This window comes from Anolis carolinensis, chromosome 5 (assembly GCF_035594765.1).
Source record: "Anolis carolinensis isolate JA03-04 chromosome 5, rAnoCar3.1.pri, whole genome shotgun sequence".
Lineage (NCBI taxonomy): Eukaryota > Metazoa > Chordata > Lepidosauria > Squamata > Dactyloidae > Anolis > Anolis carolinensis.
The window spans coordinates 58,189,748-58,214,114 of record NC_085845.1 but is presented as its reverse complement, the minus strand read 5'-3'; the positions used below and the strand labels follow the sequence as shown (position 1 = coordinate 58,214,114).

Below are 24,367 nucleotides of genomic sequence, written 5' to 3'. Positions count from 1 at the left end.
CCGACCTGTAGGCCCAGGCGCCTAGCGGAGGGAGGAAACTTCTCCCTCTGGCAGGCGCTTGGACCAAGGGAAGCGCGAGGCATGCCACTGCCTAGCGACACACTTGGCATTTCTCTAAAGGCCCAAGCACTGGCCGAAGGGAGAAGTTTCCTCCCTTTGCCTAGCACTTGGACCCAGGGAAGTGCGAGGCATGCCGCTGCCTAGTGACACGCTTCATGCTTCTCTAAAGGCCCAGGTGCCAGCCGAAGAGAGAAGTTTCCTCCCTTCACCCGGCGCTTGGACCCAGGGAAGCGTGAGGCATGCCGCTGCCTAGCGACACGCTTCATGCTTCTCTAAAGGCCCAGGGAAGCAGGCACCGTGGCCCTTCAGCAGGCACCGCAGCCCAGGGAAGCAGGCCACGATTGCAGACCGCTTCTGGGACGCTTCCTCTTCCCTCTCCCTCCCCTCTTGCGAGAAGGAGCTCCTTCTCGCAAGAGGAGAGGAAGAGGGAGGAGGAAGCGCCCCACCTCTTCCTCTCCTCTTGCACGAAGGAGCTCCTTCTCGTGAGAGGGGAGGGAGAGGGAGGAGGAAGTGGCCCGGAAGCGGCCTGCAATCACTGCTGCAGCAGCGCTCATGGCCTACTTCCCTGGGCCGAGCCCTCGCCCCTTGGGAAGCAGCCCACAAGCGCTGCTAGGCAGCGGCACTCATGAGCTCCTTCCAAGGGGCGAGGGCTCCTTTCGCCAGAGAGGAGTGGGAGGGGGAAGGGCGCCCCTGGCAGCCTCTTGGATAATGCAGCGGATCGGTTAACCGGGTTTTACCTTATTATATTAGTAGCATAACACAATATTAGCATTATGTATTACTGTATTGTACTATACCGCTATATAGTAATAATATTAGTAATACTACATGTAAAATATGATATATAATTAATATTATTATATTTTATTATAATTAGTATTATATTGTATTACATTATAACATTATTATTAATATATGTATATACACTATATTAATTATTATTTCTTATTGTATATTATATTGTATATTATATATCATATACAATATTATATATGTGTGTGTGTGTGTGTAATATTCTATCATTAGCATAGCATGTTACTGGGGGAGGGGCCTCAAGCTGAATGCACAGAAGACAAGATGGAAATGTCTTCCTAGCTTCCCCTCTTCACTCTGGCCCCAGAGCATCAGTTGGTGATGGGGGAAGGGGCCTCCTGCCAATGGACAAGATGGAACTACCTTCCTAGCTTCCCTTCTTCGCTCTGGCTGCAGAGCATCAGTTGGTGATGGGAGGAGCTGATGGCACAGAAGACAAGATGGAACTGTCTTCCTAGCTTCTCCTCTTTGCTCTTATGGCTGTTACATAAAACTATCCTATCGGTTTTCTGATAGAAACAGCAAGGAGAAAGGAACGTGTTTACATATACATTTGGGGAGTATATACAGTAGAGTTCTGGTTATTCGACATAAACGGGCCAGCCAAATGTCGAATAACTGGATCTGACGGATAATAGGGAGGCCCTATTATCCAACAAGCCGGTTGAAGGAAGTGCCCCGTGAACATTGCTAGGTAGATAGAAAGCTATCTAGCAACGCGCAGGGGCGCTTCTGCCCTGCCTCTTGGGAGGCACCTGTGTGCGTTGCTAGGTAGATAACAAGCTACCTAACAACGCTCAGGGGTGCTTAAGCCGAGTGCTCACTGCTCCGCCCTTTGGGAAGCACCCGTGCATGTTGCTAGGTAGCTTGCTATCTACCTAGCAATGCGCACAGGCGCCTCCCAAGGGGCAGAGCAGCAAGCACTTGGCTTAGCGAAGCGCCCGTGCGCATTGCTAGGTAGCTTGCTATCTACCTAGCAACACGCATGGGCGCTTCTCTGCTCGCCACCCTGCCTCTTGGGAGGTGCCTGTGCGCGTTGCTAGGTAGATAGCAAGCTACCTAGCAACGTGCATGAGCGCCTCCCAAGGGGCCTGGGACATCGGATAATACGGAGTGTCGGTTAACCGGAACTCTACTGTATGTTTGGTTAGATCTTGTAATTGTCTCTGCAGTCCAGAGTAATGGCTCTGAATTGGTTAAATCTTCTGACTGGTGAATCTGATTAAAATATTATAAGGAGAACTTGTTGGGATTAGGAATAATTTCTATTGTTGTAATCTTACAAATCCTGTATATCATTGTCTGTTATATAGCATTGCACATTCATCTCTGGTATGTACAATTTAACTTTATTCTGCAGTTCGAAGCTGGTAATATGAAGAATCTGGTACTCAAGATAATCTCTGGATCATTTCCTCCTGTTTCGACACATTATTCTCACGAACTCCGGAGCCTAATTTCGCAGTTATTCAAAAGAAATCCTAGGGATAGACCATCTGTCAACTCCATATTGGAGAAAGTCTTTATAGTTAAACGCATTGAAAAATTTCTCACACCACAGGTATGCTCTTACTCTTTTTCTTATCAGTATTTTACTATTTGTATAAAAAAACTTCCTATAGAATAGTGCTGACATATCACATAATTACATTAGAGTACTGTGCAGATATAATTCTTGGGAATGACGCACATTTCCAGATATAAATATGATCTCGTATCCTTGCATGAAGTGTGTATTGATCTCTGTAGGGATTCATATCCAGGGTTAACTAAACAAGTATGTGAGTAATCATCCTGCCCTCATTGTTGGTCATTTTCTAGGGTTCGAAACCACACACAGGACCTTCACAGATGGAATAAGCTGTTTCCATCATAATATTGCCCTCTGGTTAAGCTTTAGGCAGAGTATAATGGGAGGCATCATCCTTCTCACATGTTTATTGCCTCTTGATTTATGACAATTTCATAAATTTTATAAGGTTTTGTTCAACAAGGAATGCTCAGAGGTAGCTTTATCAGTCCCTTCTGAAATATACCTACAGCATCTGGTATTCCTTGGCTGTCTTCAATTCATGAACTAACCAGAGCTATAGTCACACTGAAAAAAATGCCATAGGTAGCAAGGCCCATACAAATCCTAAATCGGACTGGATCTTAATACAGTTTCTCTTCTAATACGAACAACCTAACTTTATAAATAATCTTAATTTGTAATAATATTTGCATATCTATTTTGTAACATGAAATCAGTTCTTTTTATAGCTTATAGCAGAAGAATTCAGCCACAAAGCATTCCAGAAGTTTGGACCTCATGCTGGACCAGGTAATAAATGGCAAGTTTTCTGTGTGTCACTTCAATCAAAACATGCAATTATAAGGATATTTCCTCACATTTCAGCTTCCATGCCTGTTGCCTGAATACAGGATATTCCATGAATGCAAATTTCTGTAAGCATATTTATAGTTACTGGTTTCATCGATCAGTTAGAAAAAGTCTCATGGTTTATTCTATTTTGTTATAAATTGCAGTTATAACATTTTTAAAAGGATGTTGCTAAGCTCTCCTTGCTGGGTGTATAGGTGAGAATTGTTTTTTACACATTAGGGGACAGACTTCTTGAAAGGATATTTCATTTTACTCTTGTGGCAAAGTAAGAGAGAACTAACAGTAAGCCCTATTCAAACATGTCAACCTTTCCTCAATTATTGGTTTGTGCACGTTGTAATTAGCGTGCTTAATTCTGCATAAAATCCAACTATAAGAATGCTTTCAAAACTTTCTTTTGATATCACTTATCAGGAAGTGTATTACTGAAGTGTTATACAACAGCGTTGGCATTTTTCCTTTTTCTCACACACAGCAAAAAGACCAGCTCAAGGACCAAACCTTGCCACTGCTGCACCAGCTCAGAAAATTACAAAACCTGCTGCTAAATATGGAGTGCCTTTAATGTTTAAAAAATCTGGGGATGCAGCTAAAAAGTTCTATGAGAAGCCTTTAAATAAATGTAGACAGGTGAGAAAGTATTCAGTCATGAATCAAATATGTATCTTTCTGAATGAGTTTTGTGGTTTAGTTGTCATGGTCGTTGTTACGCCTGCAGATTCCCTTGAATGAAGAAGAAGAAAGCACATAACTAGTTTGTCAAGTGAATTGTAGAGCTTGTTCACATGCAGGACATCTAGCATATTATCCAGATAATAATAAATCTTTGTTTATATCCTGCTTTTCTCTCTCATGGGACCCAAAGCGGCCTACAACATATTAAACTTGTGTAAACAACAATCCAAATACATTGATAAAAAGTATAAAACATATTATATATAATCCTGGACTGTATCTATGGTGTTGTATAAAATAACATCCAGATTATGGCTTGTAATAGGCCTGGAAGTTTCAAAGTGTTTTCATTTCACCCTGTGGACAAGTCATATATGAAACACATAAATCTGCAGTTCGCAGGAAATGTTATGAACAAACAAATTTGAAAAACCCAACATGCTATACCCTTAAGTGAGCTTCAGAAGCTTGTTGAGGCTGACATTTTGTTTTAGCATCTAGAAATATAAAGGCTTATGTAATCTCCTATGCAAAATGTGGCATGCTAATCCTGATAGTATAAGGGGTGCAACTGCATGAATATTTAGGCTCTAGATGCCAGCTGCCATGTGTATTTGACTCATGGTTGGAGCATGAATACTTTTAAAAGATATATTCTAGGGTGCAGCTGGAAAGATCGGTTTCACTTGGTTATGAAGCTCATTAGGTAGATCTGAGTCAGTTGTGCCCTTTTTAATATAACCTGTCCCACAGGTCATTGTGTAGATAACCTATGCATGGAGCCATGAAGAGAAGACAAAATAAAAGTAAATAAAAATTATTCCATACGATGCAGTTTTATTTCGGGAGCATGGGAAAGCCCTTTGTCATTGCCAGAATAGAGGTACTGTATAATTGTTGGTGGAAACATGGATGGTGGTCATTTTGTTATGGCCCCTAGGCTATGCCTCAGAGACCCATCTGATTACTCACCAAAGCATGTAGACCCATTTAGAGTATGCCCTTTTTGCACAATAGACATTTTAATTATTATTTACATAATGTCTTCATTACCAATTTTCACAAATTTATACCATTTTTGAAGTAATTTTCTCAAGATGGATCACATCTACTGACAATAAAAGCAGTTAAGGCAGCATAACCCAATACATCAAATGATGTACAGAATATCATTATTATAGTATAGTATTCCACGCTCACATAAAATCCCTTAGGTCTAATCAATCTTAATTTCACAGTTTTCATACTGCTGTCTCTGGTATTGCTTCTGCCATAATGTGACCACCACAGAATTTATTCTGGGAAGTCCCACACAACTGTCCAAATATTAATATTTTACCAGCCTGCCAGGGAATCTGCATCATAACTGGATCACACAATTAGAGACTTTGTATTTGTATTCTGGGTAACTGAAATGGGGAGCTGGATAGGATTAAGTCTGGTAAACTTTCTAGACAGCCTTTCAAAAGAATGACAGACAGACACACTGCGCAAACCAGGGCACAATAGATATTTCTGATGGCTTGAGTTTTTTGTGTATTGTATTGGATAGTGTTCATGTTGTTAGCCACTTTTCAGTGTTCTATTATAAAACTGAAAGTAGGGAATGGGCAGTGAACTAGTCCAATAGCACCTTTGAGCCTAACTGGTTTCAAAGATGCTACTGAATTGTCCTCCTCCCCCACTTTATACTAAAACACACTAACATTATTATATCTTTGAAAGTCTTTCAGTTTCCCGTTGTTGGGGTGGAAATGAAGGATATATGGTTGGCCCTCTATATTTCTGCATTTAATTTTTGCAGATTTAATTAATTTTGGATTTGATTAATATGGTCTTTCTTAACTTGTCCAGTGCAACTTTAGAATTTGACTTCATTGAAGTAGATTATAAAGCTGATGGCTTAGGTATTCCTAGAGACATGTTCTCCTAGATTAAAAAAATAGTGCTTTATATTCACAGGTGAGATTTTTTTTCTCCTTTGTGGGAGTACTGAACCCCCAACCTTAGTGAATGTAGAGTACCGACTCTTAATTTTTTAATAAATATGACTATATGATTGAAGGAGAAATCTGCAATCTTCAATTCTGTATGGCAATTTATTATACCAAAAAAAGGTTTTATGGTGCCATTTCTAAATATAAATTCACAATAACTGTTTTTGAATTAGATTCCCAGTTATATGTTACCTAACACTAAATTGGTATACATGTTTTTATGCTGGAACTGCAAAAGAGGAAACAATTCTGTTAACAGCATACACACATACACATACTTTTTATTTCATTTTCTGTTTTCCAAACAACTTTAAAGATACTTACTGTTTAAAGGTGTTCCTGTCAATATTCTGTTTTTGCCTATGTCATTGACATTCAGATAAGTGATGGAGGAGAAACATAAATCTTGTTTGTCCCTAGTCTTGAGAATCTGCTTAAGGCTACAGTATTTGTCTGTATGCATTTGCTTGGGAATAAATACTACTGATTCAAATGTGTATGGGGGGGGGGGGGGGCAGGCATATAACTACTCTGCAGAACTATAGTCTTCCTGACAATTTCATTTCAAAAAATTTTATTGAACAAAGTGGGATTTGTTTCTCAGTAAACAAATATAAGATGAGGGTGTACGATTACAGCAAGTTTGCAAAGTTAGCTTTATAAATGGGTGTACTCATCTCACTCCTTCTACACTCTCGGTTACCTTTTAGCGTTTATGATATGATTGTGCTAATTTGTAGTTTCACTCTTTATTTAGGCCCCTCCACCTGCAGTGAAGAAAGGGAAACCAATTGAAGAAGGGAGGAAAATGTTTGAGGTATAAAACATGAAAACAAAGGAAACTAAATGAAAAGCTTTTAAATACAAAACCAAACCTTCAAACCTTTCCTCCTTATTTCCTTCTACTCAGTTTCTTCTGACTTTATATATGTATAAATCAGACTATTTCTCATAAAGGATTAGACATCCTCACCTCATCCTGGTGAAGTAAAGGTTTGTGGCTTCAGTGTTTATTTGTTTTCCAGGATCCTGCTAAAAAGAGAAGGCTAGAGGCTTTTGAAAAGGAAAGACGGCGGCGTGAACAGGTAAATTAAAAAGAATCCTTAGATAACGTAGTTGCTGTCTAGACTGATGTGCTATGAATTCAAAAAGGTCCTTAATTTTACAGATCAGTTTCATGAAAGCTGAGCAGATGAGAAGACTTGAGAAAGAAAGGGTAAAACACTCCCTTTGAAGTTTTTAATTGTGAAGTTGAATTAACAGAGGCATTGACCTTTTTAAGAATCCTGTTTTCATTTCTTCCTTTTTTGTAGATGGATCGAATTAACAGAGCCAGGGAGCAAGGATGGAGGAATGTACTCAGCACAAGTGGAAGTGGTGAAATCAAGGTGAGGAGCTGCTGTTTAATATACTCAGACACTTTCATCCTATTTAAGCACTAACTCGCAATGATCAGCACTTGCTTGTTAAATAATAATACTTGTTATGTACTCCAAACTTAAATAGAATTCTAGCTATTATTTGTATTGAGTTCAATATGAAATGAGAGACACTGAAATATTCCTATTTAAATATTCAGCTATTGACTTAAAGAAAGAGATGAGTTTGGACTAGATAATAGACAGCTTCAATGTGATCCAATATGAGTCTTCAGAAGGGTCATCCATATATATGTGTGAAATAAATACAAATGCATTATCTATGTATGGTTTTCCTCAGTTATGAAGTGGTTTGACTACAGCCTCCAGAGACCAGTGTTCAAATTGCCACTCATCGGGGAAATTGTTTAAGTGGCCTAGGACAAATAATACTTTCTCAGTATTCTCCCAAGAGAAAATGAATGGGAAATACCTTCTGATTAACTAATTATGATAGAGTAGCCGTAAGTTAGAGTCAGCTTGAAGGCACATTTCTATTAACAAAACTGTCGTTATGGTTATAGAAGTCAATCTAGAAGTCAGTGTGTGATTTTATGCATCATAAGTCAGAAAAGACTTGAAAGGACACAATAACATTTTTAAATGGAAATAGATTTTGAAACATGTATCAGCAAGTAATGATATTTCTGTCTTCTTCTTAAAAGGGGTTCTAGTAAGATCATTAATGTGTAATGTTATGTGTAAAACCGGACATTTTATTTTTTGCATTTTTTTCAAGGAAGCTCTATGATCATAGAATCATAGAATCATAGAATAGTAGAGTTGGAAGAGACCACATGGGCCATCTAGTCCAACCCCCTGCTAAGAAGCAGGAAATCGCATTCAAAGCACCCCCGACAGATGGCCATCCAGCCTCTGCTTAAAAGCCTCCAAAGAAGGAGCCTCCACCACGGCCCTGGGGAGAGAGTTCCACTGTCGAACAGCTCTCACAGTGAGGAAGTTCTTCCTGATGTTCAGGTGGAATCTCCTTTCCTGTAGTTTGAAGCCATTGTTCCGTGTCCTAGTCTGCAGAGCAGCAGAAAACAAGCTTGCTCCCTCTTCCCTATGACTTCCCTTCACGTATTTGTACATGGCTATCATGTCTCCGCTCAGCCTTCTCTTCTGTAGGCTAAACATGCCCTTGATTATGATAGTAATACTTGCACAGGCTATTTGCTGCTGCTAGGTAAATAACCAATACACTTAAATGAAAAGCATGTACCATTCCCTAATACAGTTTATGCAAATGTGGTATTTTACACTGTGTTTTTTAAAAATCAGTTTTGTGTTGTCTTAAAGATGGTGCTTGTTGAAAATTGAACATGAAAACATGCTTTTTTAAAATTTTAGGCCCATTTTTTTGGTGGCGGAGGAGCTATTGTGCCTTCACCGGTGCCTTGTCGAGGACCATACGAACACTATCATGCTATTTTTGATCAGATACAGCAGCAAAGGGAAATTAATAAAGTAACAGAGGGGAAAGATGCTGAATCGAAAGAAAAACCTGTTCAAGAGCCTGCTGAAAGGTATGAGTACATTCATTAAAAATAAAGAGCATATAATTCCAGTCAAAAACAATTAAAATGCTGTATTTATTTACAGAGGGCTAGCATCTGCAGTACAAGCAGGAGTTCCTAATGGACCTGATGCTGATACAATTAGAAAAAGAATGAAAAGATTAGAGGAGGTATCCAGACAGGTCAATGCAAACAGGTTGGTGTGATGGTACATTTAGTTTTATTCATGATTAATTTATATTAGCAAATACAGATAAAGGTTCACAGACATACAGTTTCTCTAGGGAAGTATTTCTGTTATTTTTGTTTGTTATAGGAGCCAACAGTCTACCATCCATATAATGATGGTAAATGTACAGTATAAAACTATTTCCTGTGTTTTCTGAAGCATAATTGTTTTTCTCTTTTTGTTGCTAATTTAAATACTGACTTTTTTTTTAAAAAAAAGTGTCAACACAAGCAAATGCCTGGTTCTCTTTAGATTGGCTCATAGATTGACCTATGTTATAAATATAATACATTAGCATTTTGTTATGAAATCAGAATGGTTTCTCACTGGAAAGAGGTCTGTACCCATTACATGCTGCACATTTTCCATCTCAACCAAGTTTGAATATAGATCTGTGATATGATTGATGTCCTATTGCACTATATTCTATTTTCTTGATCAGTGAATTTTTTACTGGTGTTGATGACATCTTTCTTATATATTTCTTATTCCCAGTCTCTTGAAACTTTAAAATAGAAGTGTTTTTATGCTCCTCTCTGTTAATTTTTTCTAGTTGTAATGTTTCTCAAAGAATATTAATAAATTAAAATCTTCAAATGTTGTCCCCAGGCAAAAAGTATGGGTAGCCGGAGAAAGAGCTAAACAAGTTGAGGAATTCTGGCAGCGGAAGCGAGAAGCTATGCAGAATAAAGCTCGTGCTGAAGGACACATGGTAGGACATTTGGCATTCCTAGTGTAGAAGTGCTTGAATTGTCTTTTTGATGGTTTGCTCTCATATGAACTTGCAGACAGTATTGATACTTTTACAGTGAGATAACAGAGAACAGCCTTTTGTGAGGGCAGTCCCTAAATGAAAATGGCCTCTGCTTTAAAATCTACTTATTCCTAATAACTGGATCACTTTAAATACTGATCGAGTATTTTCCTTTCCTTTTTGAGTTCGTATTTTCCTTTTTGTTGTGGTTGGCACTACACACAAGGTAGAGGCTCACAGTTCATACAAAACATTGCCTTTAGAGCTGCAATTTAGCACATAATTGTTTGAAAGTAAGTTTCTTTAAATGTGATAAGGCTTAAATCTGAGTAGACATTTGCTGTAAATTAAAATCTTTCTGCAACCAGATTTCTCATTTTTCCTGTTAAGCTCTTTTGCTACACTGGAGTTTTCTGATTGTGTGCCAAGATTTAGTGGCAGTTTTTAATGCAACTTGTCAAGTAGAAAAGTTGTATAGTGTTGGTATGGATGTTGGTATGCAAGACTTGTTGAATTGGGGCCTGGTTCATTCTCTTGAACCAACTACTGTTTTAGCAACCTATTTTAAAAAGTCTATTCTACAGATCTTTTAATTCACTTCATGGCCGTAAAATGATTTCATGCAAATTTCATGTAAAACGTAACTGTTTGACTACTCCATGGTTTAATTGATTTGGAAGAAGAAAGGAAACCATAATTTCCTGCTACATGAGCAAGCACTCATTAGTCTGTTGAGCCTCACAATTTTCCCCCTTCCTGCTCCTCTGACACATGAAATAGAATATGCGACTCTTTCACTACTAAATAAGCCACAGTCATCATAAGAAGCCGTGATTTGTTTAAAATTACAAGCAGAAACTTCTAGTTTTCTCCACAGCACATGAAAAAGAGGAGGTGACAGAGCACAGAAGACTAGGGCCCCTTCTAAACTGCCATATAATCCACATTATTTACTTTGAATTATATGAGTCCACACTGCCAGTTCAGATCAGATAATCTGGATTTGATATGGCAGTATAGAAGGTGTTTTGAATAACTTTTCAATAAGCATGGGCTCTTTTTATTGCAATTTTCCAGTAAGAGTATCACAACTTTTACACAAAGAGCCTCATTGGACATACAGACAAACAGATTCTATATAACTACATTAAATCCATAAACAACCTACAGTTACATTGGCTAACAAAAGGGAATTACATTTTTACTCTGCCTTAACATTACATATACTGTACACATCCATTCATCCTCATGCATACAAACATTACTATATCATTTCTCCCTCCTTGGAGAAGCACCTGCTTAAGCCAGACCCTGCTTTCCCTGCAGTTTGCCAACACACAGTTCCAAAACTTCCACAATGCCAAAATGCATCCTCTTTCCCTAAGAACAATGTCAAGGATCAGATTGCTGTTTTCCCTGCAGCAGAAACTGACTCCGTGCAAATATATCTTGACTCTAAAATTGCACTCCTTTCTCTTCACTTGGGAAAAGGAGGCAAGTGTCCAGAATCCTGCTTTCCCATAGCAGATCTGGCACTCCCAAGGTACACCATCTCTTTCAATAGAGCATGGTGAGTAAACAGCACAACTGTTTATCACACTTGAGAATTATTAGATTGAGCCTTTTATAGGAATATTCTGCTGATATTCCAAAGTTGTAAATGAATGATAGATATTTTTCCAGCCTGAAACATGTTGATTCCACCTCAGTTCCCGGCAGATGTTGACTCCCCTTAATTGGTGTTGATAAACGTAAGGAACCTTGTGTTGACTTTCATATTAATGTAAGGAACCTTGTAAACATTTCCTCAACTTAAAGAGTCATTGTCTCTGGTAATGTAAACACATTGTTTCCCCCCCAAAAGTTTAACAGTTCATCATTGTCAAAGTTCTTATCATAGTTTACTAGGGTAGGTCAACCATTTCTGTTCTCATTAGCAGGTTTTAATTACAATTCATCAAGCAGGTAGTTAATGGCTTAGTCATTGCAGGCCTTAATCTTCAGAATGGTGTCTCCAAAATTATTAGCTCTCATTCATTCATTCCTTTCCTTCAGTTCATTCATACCCACATATATAAAATCCACATTTATCAAATCTATACATCATTTTAATATGACAAAGGGGCCTAGGATTAGCTGTAGGTGACTTGTATCCCATGAAACTGTAGTATTGTGTTTCATGTGAATAGAACATTTTCACCTCTCTCTTCTTGTTTGCATAACAAATGTAGCTTTGTCTTTTGGTGCTGATATGAACCTCAGGAGCTGGGCAAACAGAAGCTTACAGTTTCTCAGTGCAAGTTGATAATTTTTACCGGTGGGGTTTAACACTCAAATTCAAAATTTAGGACCTTTAATGCTTTTTTATAGAACAGCTTTCATATATGGATTCTTTGATTTTATAATTGTGGATCCTTTGTTGCACATTCACATTATATTACAAACATTTACTGTTCATGCTTAAACTGTTTGCTTATAGATAATGTAACGTATATGTGATAAAGGCATATACAACATCAAGTGAGTGTTGGCCTCATGTTTCTGTCTTCTCTGGTTTATGCAAAGGAATGTACGTGTAAAGTAGCCCATTGTTCTTTTTAAAATGGCCATGAGCATGTGATACATACAGACTAATGGCAGCTATCTGTATATGAAAGAAGAAACATTCATAGCATTGCTGAACTTCTAATAGAAGGAACAACTATGAAAGTATAGCCCCTGCCATGTGAATTTTCATTGTTTTCTAGCCTTTTGTCCTTTCTTCTTTCCATCTCTGATATAGTGAAAGCTGCACCATGTTGTTCAGACTGAAACGCACCAGCAATCAGTTATAAAACTAGTGTTGCACTTTCCTTACCCTTTCCCTCACACATTAGTCCAACAAAAAAAAGATTCTTGGTATCTTGATTTTTAGGCCTATTCCTGGACTTCTTTGGAGCGCTGATTCAGAAAAGTGAATTGGATAGATTGCATTGGCTCTAGTTTCTTAGATATGGTTATTCTGATTGTCCATGGATGAGCAGATGAAGAAGAGTGCCATTTTTGGAATCAGCAGGCCAAACATCCCCAGAAACAGGTCTAACATTTGAGGCACCAAAATGTGTGTTGGTCAGTATAATTGTTTTATGTTGTAGGAAGAAGAAATGAGAGATCTTGTCAGAGTGGAATATGGGGAACTGCAGCCTAGAACAATGGATACTCTTAAATTAATATGGGGGGAGGGAGTCTGTCATTTGAAAATTGTCCAGTTTAAAAAATGCTTCCATCATTTGCACTTACATATAGCATTGTGTCCAAGCCATCAGCTTTCTCCTTCTTAAATTTATACAAATGCTTAATTTTAAAACTGACTTTATGTCTGCATTATATGTCGGAAATCATTTCAAAATTTAAGGAAAAACATTCAAAGTGATATGCCATTGGGGAAAAGGCCTTAAATATGTTACAATGGAGTGTTATTTCAACATTTCATAATTTATTTATTACATCATTTACTTTGATGTGAAAACATTTAGTAGTTTTAAAAATATGCAGTTTGCCTTAAAATGGATTAATGTTTACTAAAGTCCCCATTAGTAAGTATATCAATCATTTATAAGAATGGTGTACACAGCATTCTAATCCCAACAGATTAGACAATTTTCAGGGTATACCTACATGATGCAACACACACAGAAATACATCAAACTTGGACAATACGATATTTAAGAATGCATTTTTGCTTTATCATGTGTAACCATTCCTTGATGATGACTATCAATATGTTGATAAATATTAGGATAGATTATGTGATGGCCCCCACTATTCTTGAATTTAATACATTAAAATGGTGAACAGGGCACAGTGCAAAACCTGGCAGCTATCTATGGAGGCAGGTCCATTTCTTCACGAGGAAGGAAAACGAGAAACAAGGAGGAAGAGGTATGCATCTTGCATGCTTGCTGCCTTCATTACACACATATAGAACCCCTGTTTCCTGCCTCATTTTTCTGCATGGATTGTCATGTATAATTAAAGAATTCTAATTAGCATCACATGCAGTTTCTAGAAATGTCCTTTTGATGAATAACCTAAATCTGTCACCAGAAACGAACCATCCATCTTTGTTGCAGCACAATTAGCCTTCATTGCCTTTAATAGCTATAATTGCTCCACACTTCCTGGTCCATAGTGATGGATCAGTTGAGTCACTTGGATTCACTTACAAATGTAGTTGTGCTACTCTTCTGTCAAAGAGTTGTCCCATTAATTTGCCACTTTGTGAGAGATGTATGTGTTTTGCAAAATATTTGTATTATTGCAGCGTCAGTCTCACAGAAACATCTCTTTGATTTTATGTTCTCTCAGGAATACTTGGCAAGATTAAGACAAATTAGACTTCAAAACTTCAACGAACGCCAGCAAATTAAAGCTAAACTTCGTGGAGAAAAGGCAGGTTGAAAACGTTTTTTGCTGATTTGCATTTTGTTTTAGTTATGGGGGGGGGGGGGTTGCCCTCAAAATTACACTCTCCTGTGTTTTGCCAATTCCAACTAAATTGATTCTTCTGTCTTATCCTGTTGACATCCACTGATTCCGATGTAGTACAGAGTGGAAGCCTTCTTGATCCCGAGCGCTTGAAGCACAAGCTTTTTATCCCATCAGTGTACTTGAAACTGTAATGCAGAAACAGGGAAAGTACAGGCCACATGCTGCTCCAAAACCCCACTTTTATACTTCCTAGTCCCCCACAATCTCCCCTAAGACCCAAATGGTTTTAAAAATATTTTTAATGCAATTTTCACCTGAAAATTACTCCCAACAACATTTGGTGAATCACATGATTCCTAAATGATTTTAACCTAATACAACATAGAAAGATGCCTTTAGCTTTCACTCAAGACTTTTATTATAGTTTAAAACAACCTTTGGCCCTCCAGGTGTTTTGGCTCCCAATTCCCAGAAGCCCTAGCCAACTTTGTTCAGTGATTAAGAATTCTGGGAGCTGAAGTCGAAAACATCTGGAGGGCCACAGGTTGAGCAAGCCTGCTTTAAGCCCATCTATTTACAAGTTCATAGAGCATATACATAGGTTAAACTTTAGAATTAAGAGCAACAGAGTTGGTGATAATTTTCCTCTGAACAGATACTTTTAGTAGTGGTAACAGTGCGAGAAAGTCATGAGTAGTTTCAAGAATTCTTCACATTTCCAATCTAATAAAACAGAAAGCAACTGTGTTGTGGTTTTTCTGCCAGTTTGTAGAATGCATACATTTGATTTTTCTAAGTAACTGTTTTACAGAATGAAACTGGGAATTCTCCTGTACATGATCAAAATGAAGAATTAGAACTAAGGCGGAAAAAGATTCTAGCACTAAAGGTAACTGTTAAAATAATGTATATTTCTGTGTCTGTGTAGTTCTGTATTGTACCCATTGCATGCACATATTCTGTTCAGAAACTACTCCAGCATAAGGTAAAGGTAAAATTTTCTCCTGACGTTAAGTAATGTAATGCAAAAAGTAATTTTGTTTTCCATTTTCGTGCGTGTATGTTGTCTAATGCCTAAGGATGTTCAAAGGCTTTCATGAAAAAGCAACTTCATTTTGTGTTCTGATAATAAACAGCTTGTATGCTAAGATTCTGGATGGTTCAGACTCTGGTTGGTCAATTGAATTCATTACAATTATGCCCAAATTTTTCCATAATCTCAGCTTTTTTGTTCCTTTGATGTCTTTCATCATCCATGTTGTCTGTAAAAATACTGTGGTGTTGAGTCCTGCTTTACAAAGAAGCCTATGGTTATGGTTATGGTTATGGTATAAAGGCTCATATTTTTGAGGGGGGGTTTGTCTGCTGTGTGAATTCTTAAACCATTTTTTTCTGATTCTTATTTGTGTATGTTTTTCCACATTTCTGTATTTTTGTAAGTACCGATGCAGTACCTTCAAGTCATGCCAGCCCTAAGGCAAACCTATCACAGGCATGAGTTAGGCATGTGATTTTCAGGGTTGAAATTCAAAGAAATATTAGACTGTCAAGCTGTCACAAGTTCCAACTCGTTAACCTTATTGTTTCTTAAGGGTTCCAATTGAATGCTATGCCAATCCACAAAATATTTTCATGATCCTGAGCTTCACTAGATGGCTATCCACTTCTATCGGGCTGTGGCGCAGGCTGGTTAGCAGCCAGCTGCAACAAATCACTCTGACCAAGAGGTCATGAGTTCGAGGCCAGCTCGGAGCCTGCGTTTGTCTCTGTCTCTGTTATGGCATTGAATGTTTGCCTTATATGTGCAATGTGATCCACCCTGAGTCCCCTTCAGGGTGAGAAGGGTGGAATATAAATACTGTAAATTAATTAATTAATTAATTAATATTTGAATTATTGGTAACAAATATTTCATTTATTTATTTATTTATTTATTTTGCCATATATACTCGAGTATAAGCCGATCTGAATATAAGCCGAGGCACCTAATTTTACCACAAAAACTGGGAAAACCTATTGACTCGAGTATAAGTCAAGGGTGGGAAATGCAGCAGCTACGGGTCAAATTCAAAAATAAAAATAAATATTAATAAAATTGTATTATTTGAGGTATCAGTAGCTTAAATGTTTTTGAATATTTATATAAAACTGTAATTTTAGATAATGATAAGACTTTAATAAGATAAGACTGTCCAACTCTGAATACCTATATACTCAGGTATAAGCCGACCTGAATAGAAACTGGTCAGGACCCTCACTCGAGTATAAGCCGAGGGGAGCTTTTTCAGTCCTAAAAAAAGGCTGAAAAACTAGGCTTATACTCGAGTATATACAGTATATACCGCTCTTCTCCCCCAGGGGGACCCAGAGCAGTCTTACACAATGTCAGATACAAATATACACTTGTATCTAACACTAGCCATGATTTCTAGGCCTTTGTGTTTGTGTATGGAGATAGGGCGAAATACAAATGAAGTATTATTATTACTACTACTACTACTACAGTAGAGTCTCGCTTATCTATCATAAACTGGTGGGCAAAATGACAAATAAGCAAAACTGACGGATAACAGGGTGGGTGCTCGCTCGCCTGCCCCCCCCCCCCCCCGCTCACTTACCAGGCTGGGTTCCAGCAGCGGCCCCGGCGGCACCAGGGCCTAGCCTGGCGAAGGAGCGAGCAAGCGATGGAGGTCCTTTGCCACCCTCCTTCACTCGCCTGCCCGCCATCCCTCAGCTCCTTCGCTACGCCGGGACCCAGCAGCACCGGGGCCCGGCCTGGCGAAGGAGCAAGCAAGCAAGCGAAGGAGGACCTTTTTTTCTGCCCTCCTTCACTCACCCACCCACCGTCCCTCAGCTCTTTTGCCACGCCAGGTTTTGTTTCAAAATGTTAACATGGATTTTTGCCATTTTATATAAGGGACACCACTTTGGTATACTACTTTATAAAATGAGATTTGAGCATTCCAGTGGTTCCTGGAACCAAATCCCAGTGAATGTCAAGAGGCCATGTACATATAGGATTAGATAGTCGAAGATACAACCCCCGCCCCCCCCCCCCAAAAAAAAACACTGCAGAATATCATATCATTAGAAGTTTCAGTTGATAAATCTGTAGTTTTCTTTGAATTTAGAAACCTTGTGTTTCATCCTCAAAAATTCTACTTTTTATCGCATTTTAAGGAACAGGCATTTGCCCGGGCTGCACTCCTAAAAGAACAGCTAGAGCGAAAGAGAAAAGAAGCCTATGAAAGAGAGAGGAGAATTTGGGAAGAACATGTAAGGCATACTAAACCTTTTGACTTTTGAAATATATTAATGAGATTTGTGCTTAGAAACTTGACATTAGTAAAGAATTATTTTCTGTGTCTGTTGCACAGGCAGCAACAACTATTTTGAGGATAGACCCCATGGATTTTGAGGATTAGCGCAGTTTGGGGAAGGTGGTTTCTGAACTGTAAAATAAGCGTGTCGCAAATTAAAGATGGAAACAAATAGTAAAATTTAGTAAAGAAATCTCAGTATACAAAGGAATCTTGTAGCATGTTGAGACCAACCAAGAGAAAGAAGTCAGGTGCATATGTTGTCGAAGATAAATCTGATGAAATAGAGTTGGTGTACGAAAGCTTATGCTACCAACTTTTCTCTCAGAGATACTACAAGATTCCTCCATTTATAAGCGTACATTAAAACAGATTCACAGTTTTGCAATTTTGTACCAGATCTTACTTTCTGTTGTGACCCTACCTGTGTAATGTGTATGTCATATGTGTGGATATCTAATTCATATTAAATCCACAGCTGTTAGCTAAAGGAATAAAGAATCCTCTGGGCAACAGAGCTGCAGAACTCAGTCCTACACACAGCAAGCACGAAATGGGAGGTTCACCTACCAGGATACCAAAGCCCAGTTCTCTACAAATCATCTCCATGACATCAGCTTTGAAAGAAGTGGGTGCGGTAGGTAATATATTTTGAAATTCTGGGCTACTGGGTTTTAGAAGAAAGTTTAACATAAGATTCCTTCTCCCTAATACTAAAATATCATATATAATTTATGATACTAAAATATCATATATAAGACCATCTCTTGTTCTCTCTCCCTCTTTGCATTTTTGAAGAGTTCTTTTGTCCCACCACCATTTTTTTAATCTGTGTTTTTTCCTGACTGCCAGATGAATTAGTAAGCAGTGATTTTTAAAAAGGACTGGATCTGACAATTCCTTGTATAAATCCATTCCAGGTTTGAGTCACTCCAGTTTGGGATTGTTCTTTCAAGCTGAAATGGAAACCTATGTATGTTGGGGGGTGACGACTTTTTACGTTTTATGCGTGATATAGCCCTTGTGCATTACTAGCATTTTTTTAAAAAATACATTCTCTGACTTGTGTTATAACCTTTGACTCTAAAGAAAAACCCAGTGTATTTCTTAACATAATAATACTTCATGTGCACTAGAGTGGGTTTTTTTTATAGAATCAACTTTGTTCTACCCAAACACTCAAAATCCAAAGTACACAATGCATAATAAAGTAAAACAAATCACAGAATTCTTGTTTTATATAATGTTTTCTGCACTCTGAACCCCATCTACAAGGGAAAACAATAACATATGGAAGAAATATGCTGACAACCAGAATACATTCTTATTATGTTGCTTTATGATTCACCAAAATAATATGGGACATTTTTAGTCCCAGTGTTTTATACTGACTTGGATGCAGTGTCAAACATTAATAAGTTATTGGGATATTTTTGTTTGTAGACAGGAAAAAGCTCAGTATATTGTAACTGGATGGACTGTGATGGCATTATTTACAATTATATTATAGACTGCCTAGATTTTAGTTTTAGTTTTTATGGCTTCTATAAAATATGGCCTGTGGTGGATTAATAAAATCATTCATTCTGTTATGTTGCTATGCCTAAAAAGAATATGTAATAGAAATGTCTAAACATTTGTTGATTTGCAATGATTTGCGAGCATTGATTCCCCCCCCCCCCCCCCAATGTTTGTACATCCAGTAATTACTGTGTTTAAACAATCTCTAGCATTATGTTCTGGCTTTAAAGGATGAAAATGCTGTGGTTGTCCAGGAAACCCCAATGGAATTGAAGTCTGATGCTGCTATTCAGGTAAGCCTAATGAGTTGGCCTTTGCTTTGTAATATGGTGCACTGTAATTTTGTGCACCATATTATTTTCATATTATTTCTTTGTTGCTTCAGAACAAGAGAGACATTCTTCGAAGACTGAATCAAAATCTCAAAGTGCAAGATGTGGAAGAGAAAAATGAATCCAAAGATATCTGTGAGATAACTGCAGCTGATGAAACTAACCCAGAGCAAGGAGAAAATTGTCCAGTTGTAGCCGACCGAAAGAAATGGGAGGCAGGGGCACAACTTGTCATTCCACTTGCACAATTAACAATGGAAGAAACCCTATTAGAGATAGAAGGTAAGACACGTTTGTTTGAACTTCATCTTACTATAATAGTTGCTGTTTGCCATTAAATTGGTTTTCACTTAACAGTGACTCTATGAACAAAACATTTCTAAAAGTCCTGGTCTGATCCTCATCCTCCCTCATCCCTTAATCAGGGCTGTGGCTTTCTTGACTGAATGGATCTACTTATAGCTCGGTCTCCATCTTTTCCTACTGCTTTTCAATTTACTAAGCATTATTATCTTTTTCCAACACGTCACCATGGTTTCTTGATATATCCAAAGTTTAATAGCCTTGTTTTAGTCGTCTTCACTTCTAGAGAGAGTAAATTTAGTCTGACTCGTTGGCAAAAGCTTGTCTGTCATAGAATCAGAAGCACAACCTTTACACTGGAGCTCACAATCCCATCGTAGAAAGATAGTGCCAGAGTGGGTTGACTAGTCTAATGGCTAACTGTTTATCCTATCTGAAGTAAACCCATTTATTGCAGACCAACTCTAAAGTATTTTCTTTAAAACATCTCTTTGTCGTTACTATTCAATAGTTTTGTGGCATAAAATATCAAAGAAACTGTTAATAATTCTTAAAATTCTGTGGCCAAAGTTTGGTCACCTGACAAGAAAATAAATATTTTTTTCAAAAACATTGTTATTGCAACTTTTTGTATCAAATCACTTCTAACTGAATGAAAATGTTTTGTAGTTTTGAATGAGTATTGCATTTACAATCAATTTTATTCTCACTTTACATACTTTCAAGATAAATAGATTGGTGCAAATTTCAAATTTGTTCAGATCTTTTTTAAAAAAAATCTCTACAGTATGTCTTTGTTTATCCTTGAAAAAAAAGCACCTATGCAAAGCTTGATAATTCAAAAAGTGAATGTTGTTCTAACGTGTTAATATTTCCCTGTAGCATGTACATTGGGAGAGGTTATTAAGCTAGATGTTGGTGAACCCCAGCGAAAAGTCTGGGGCAAAAGTCCGACTGATTCAGTGCTGAAAATACTTGGAGAGGCTGAGCTACAACTTCAGACAGATCTCATGGATGATCTAAGTATTTCTGATGGTAAGGAGACACTGATGCTACAAGTAGAGTTTTGAAATTTTACAAGGGCTTATCTTTCACATGCTTTTCTTAAGTGATGGCAGTTTAGTAGAATTATATTAAATTGCCACAGCCAGGATTTAACAGTTCCTGGTCAGATGGAAGCTTCTTATGCACTATGAAATACTGACATTAATATATTTTCCCAGATCTCATCTAATGACTTATTAAACTGGACTTAAATTCTCAGGGTAGATATTGATGAAATTAAAAAGGACTAAAATTATGTAAAGGAAGTTTCCAGTTAAGCTGATTATGTGGCAAAAATCAGATGTACCATTGGAGTAATTAGAACATAATTTTAGGACAATGTTTAATTTGATATATTTTCTCAAAACATATACTTCCTTAAAATTCTTTGTGGAAAAAATCTGTGAATTGTGTTATATATATACCTACACCTTCGAATTGCCCATAGGTATCTTGAGATTTATGAAGTAATATGCACTTGAAATATAGCAGTTTATATGCAGGTTCTCTCACACACATATATACTGTATTAGAAGTATTGAATATTTGGAATATTCATTACATATGGACATTTACTTCCTTACTGTAAACATATCATGAAATTCAATAAATTCAAATATGTATACAGGCAGTCCCCGAGTTACAAACATCCGACTTACAAATGACTCATAGTTAAGAACAGAGTTGAGACAACAGGAAGTGAGAGAAATCTACCCCTCGGAAAGGAAACTCACTCCTGAAAGAGTTATCATTGAGAAAAGGTTTTTCCACTGAAGCTTTCTCACCAATCCTTGTTTCCACAACAAGCCAAATTTTTCAAGATCCAGTTATCACAGGGACAGAATGTGAGGTGAAATTTTCTCAAACAGGGCACAGACAACAAAACAAACACCACAGGGGTGTTAACTCTTCCCTATACTATCCAAAGCTTAAAAGATATATTTTTGGCTGGAGTTACACTTTAAAATGTACTTGTTCTGACCTCCATACAAATTCCACTTAAGAATAAACCTATCTTGTTTGTAACTTGTGGACTACCTGTATATTTAACGTGACAGTGATTTCTTACATTACCACAGAAGTTCCAAAAGAAGCTTTAACAGTAAGAGAGAACATTGAAATGAGAGCAGCTATTCCTGTTGTTGAGAAGTCAGCATCTGAAATCAGTGACACAGAAAAGAGGCCTCATTCACCCGACTTTATCCAGTTGCCATCCAAACCTGACCTGATAGATGGTATGAATATTAATTATAATTTTAAACAGAAAGATATGCTTAATAGAATCATAGGTCTTCACAACCGCATTTTCCCATATGAACCGGCGATGACCCTAAGACCTTCCGGGGAGGCCCTTCTCTTACTTCCACCACCGTCACAGCTAGTGGGGACGAGAGAGAGGGCCTTCTCGGTGTCCCCCGGTTCTGGAACTTCCTTCCCAGGGAAATTAAACTAGCACCTATTCTGTCTACCTTCCATAGGGACCTTTAAACATGGCTATTCCAATGTGCATTTGCAAATTATTAGGCCCCTATCATTGTCCAGACCCAATTAACTGTCAGATTGAACTTACCACTTTACCCCCAGCCCTGGTCCTACAGTCTATTTTGCACAAGCCCATTCCCAACCCCCGCCCCCTATAATCTTAGTTATTTAGACTGACTTTGATTTATTTTAACAATGTTTCTATACTTTACTGCTTTAATTGTTTAATTAGCTTGTTATATGTTTTTCTGCATTTTTAAGTGTTAACTCTGGTTAACTCTTGTTATTATTGGGCATGGTCCCGCTTGTAAACTACCCCGAGTCCCTTTGTGGAGATAGTGGCTGGAGATAAAAATAAACTTATTATTATTATTATTATTATTATTATTATTATTATTATTATTGACACAAAGACATAGTATGACACAGCAAATGATATCTATATGCTGTATTTCCTATCACAAAATCACAAGTCAAACACTTCCCAAGTGTTTAGGATTGTGTGATGTATTTTCGGATGATGCGTGCAGATCCCAGTAAGGTGACCTTTTGCAGTTGACAGATCATAATTTTGTCAATGTTTATGGTTTCCAAATGCTGGTTGAGATCTTTTGGCACGGCACCCAGTGCACCAATTACCACTAGGACCACCTGTACTGGTTTATGCCAGAGCCTTTGCAGTTCGATTTTGAGGTCCTGATAACGGCTGAGTTTTTCCTGTTGTTTTTCGTCAATCCGACTGTCATCTGGTATAACGACATCAATAATCTAAACTTTTTCCCCCACAACCATGAGGTCTGGTGTGTTGTGTTCCAAAACTTTATCAGTCTGGATTCAAAAGTCCCACAGTATCTTTGCGTGCTCATTTTCCAGTACCTTTGAAGGTTTGTGATCCCACCAGTTCTTTATTCCTGGCAGATGGCACTTATGACAAAAGTTCCAATGAATCATTTGGACCACATAGTTGTGCCTCTGTTTGTAGTACATGTGTGCAATTTTCTTGCAGCAGCTGAGGATATGATCAATAGTTTTGTCAGCTTTCTTGCACAGTCTGCATTTTGGGTCACTAGCTGATTTTTCTATCTTGGCCTTAATTGCATTTGTTCTGATGGCTTGCTCCTGGGCTGCAAGAATCAGGCCTTCTGTCTCCTTCTTCGGGGTTCCATTGGTGAGCCATAGCCAGGTCTTCTCCTTATCAGCTTTTCCTTCAATTTTGTCAAGGAATTGTCCATGCAATGCTTTGTTGTGCCATCTGTCAGCTCTAATTCGTTGTTGTTGTTGTTGTTAATAATAATAATATAGATTTGGATGAGACCATAAAGGTTATCCAGTCCAACCCCCTGCCATGCAGGAACACACAATCAAAGCACTCCCAACAGATGGCCATCTAGCTTCTGCTTTAAAAAAAAACTCCAGAGACTGAGACATCAAAACACCCCAAAGCAACATATTCCACTGCTGAACTGCTCTTACTGTCAGGAAGTTCTCCCAAATATTTAGGTGGAATGTTTTTTCCTGCCATTTGAAGCCATTGCTCCATTATGTCCTAGTCTCCAAAGCAGCAGAAAACAAGCTTGCCCCCTCCTCAGTGTGACATCCTTTCAAATATTTAAACATGGCTCTCATGTCCCCTCTCAGCCTTCTTTTCTCCAAGCTAAACATTCCCAGCTCCATCAGCCATTTCTCATAGGGCTTGGTTTCCAAACTTTGATCATTTTGGTCGTCCTTCTCTAGACATGTTGTCAATATTCTTTTTGAATTGTGTTACCTGGAACTGCACACAGTATTCCTGGTGAGGTCTGACTTAAGCAAGATAGAGTAGGAATATGACTTCCCTCGATCTCAACGCTGTACTCCTATTGATGCAGCCTAGAATTGCATTACCTTTTTAGCTGCCACATCACACTGTTGACAGAAGTGCAGCTCATGCTCTGCTAAGACTCCTAGTTTCCTTTCACATGGACTGTTTTCGAGCCAGGTGTCACCCATTCTAAATCTGCATTTCACTTTTATTGCCTAGGTGTAGTACCATACATTTCTCCTTGC

The 24,367-nt window shown here is 38.0% G+C and overlaps 1 protein-coding gene across 7 annotated transcripts in view; it reads left to right on the top strand.

Annotated features, from left to right (window-relative positions):
• The window catches only part of nek1 (NIMA related kinase 1), a 52,069-nt gene that overhangs the window by 10,152 nt on the left and 17,550 nt on the right, over nt 1–24,367 (top strand). For 4 of the 7 annotated variants that reach the window (XM_016995299.2, XM_016995300.2, XM_062982370.1 and 1 more), the window contains 19 exons: nt 2,234–2,434; nt 3,136–3,196; nt 3,735–3,889; nt 6,689–6,748; nt 6,957–7,016; nt 7,100–7,147; nt 7,245–7,319; nt 8,700–8,875; nt 8,952–9,062; nt 9,705–9,807; nt 13,687–13,770; nt 14,197–14,280; nt 15,131–15,208; nt 17,500–17,595; nt 18,118–18,276; nt 19,370–19,453; nt 19,546–19,774; nt 20,678–20,830; nt 21,919–22,074. In XM_016995299.2, the coding sequence (XP_016850788.2) occupies nt 2,234–2,434; nt 3,136–3,196; nt 3,735–3,889; nt 6,689–6,748; nt 6,957–7,016; nt 7,100–7,147; nt 7,245–7,319; nt 8,700–8,875; nt 8,952–9,062; nt 9,705–9,807; nt 13,687–13,770; nt 14,197–14,280; nt 15,131–15,208; nt 17,500–17,595; nt 18,118–18,276; nt 19,370–19,453; nt 19,546–19,774; nt 20,678–20,830; nt 21,919–22,074 (2,173 nt within the window). The remainder of the gene's footprint in view (nt 1–2,233; nt 2,435–3,135; nt 3,197–3,734; nt 3,890–6,688; nt 6,749–6,956; nt 7,017–7,099; nt 7,148–7,244; nt 7,320–8,699; nt 8,876–8,951; nt 9,063–9,704; nt 9,808–13,686; nt 13,771–14,196; nt 14,281–15,130; nt 15,209–17,499; nt 17,596–18,117; nt 18,277–19,369; nt 19,454–19,545; nt 19,775–20,677; nt 20,831–21,918; nt 22,075–24,367) is intronic. The other 3 variants (XM_008115213.3, XM_062982368.1, XM_008115214.3) reach the window with 3 other exon arrangements.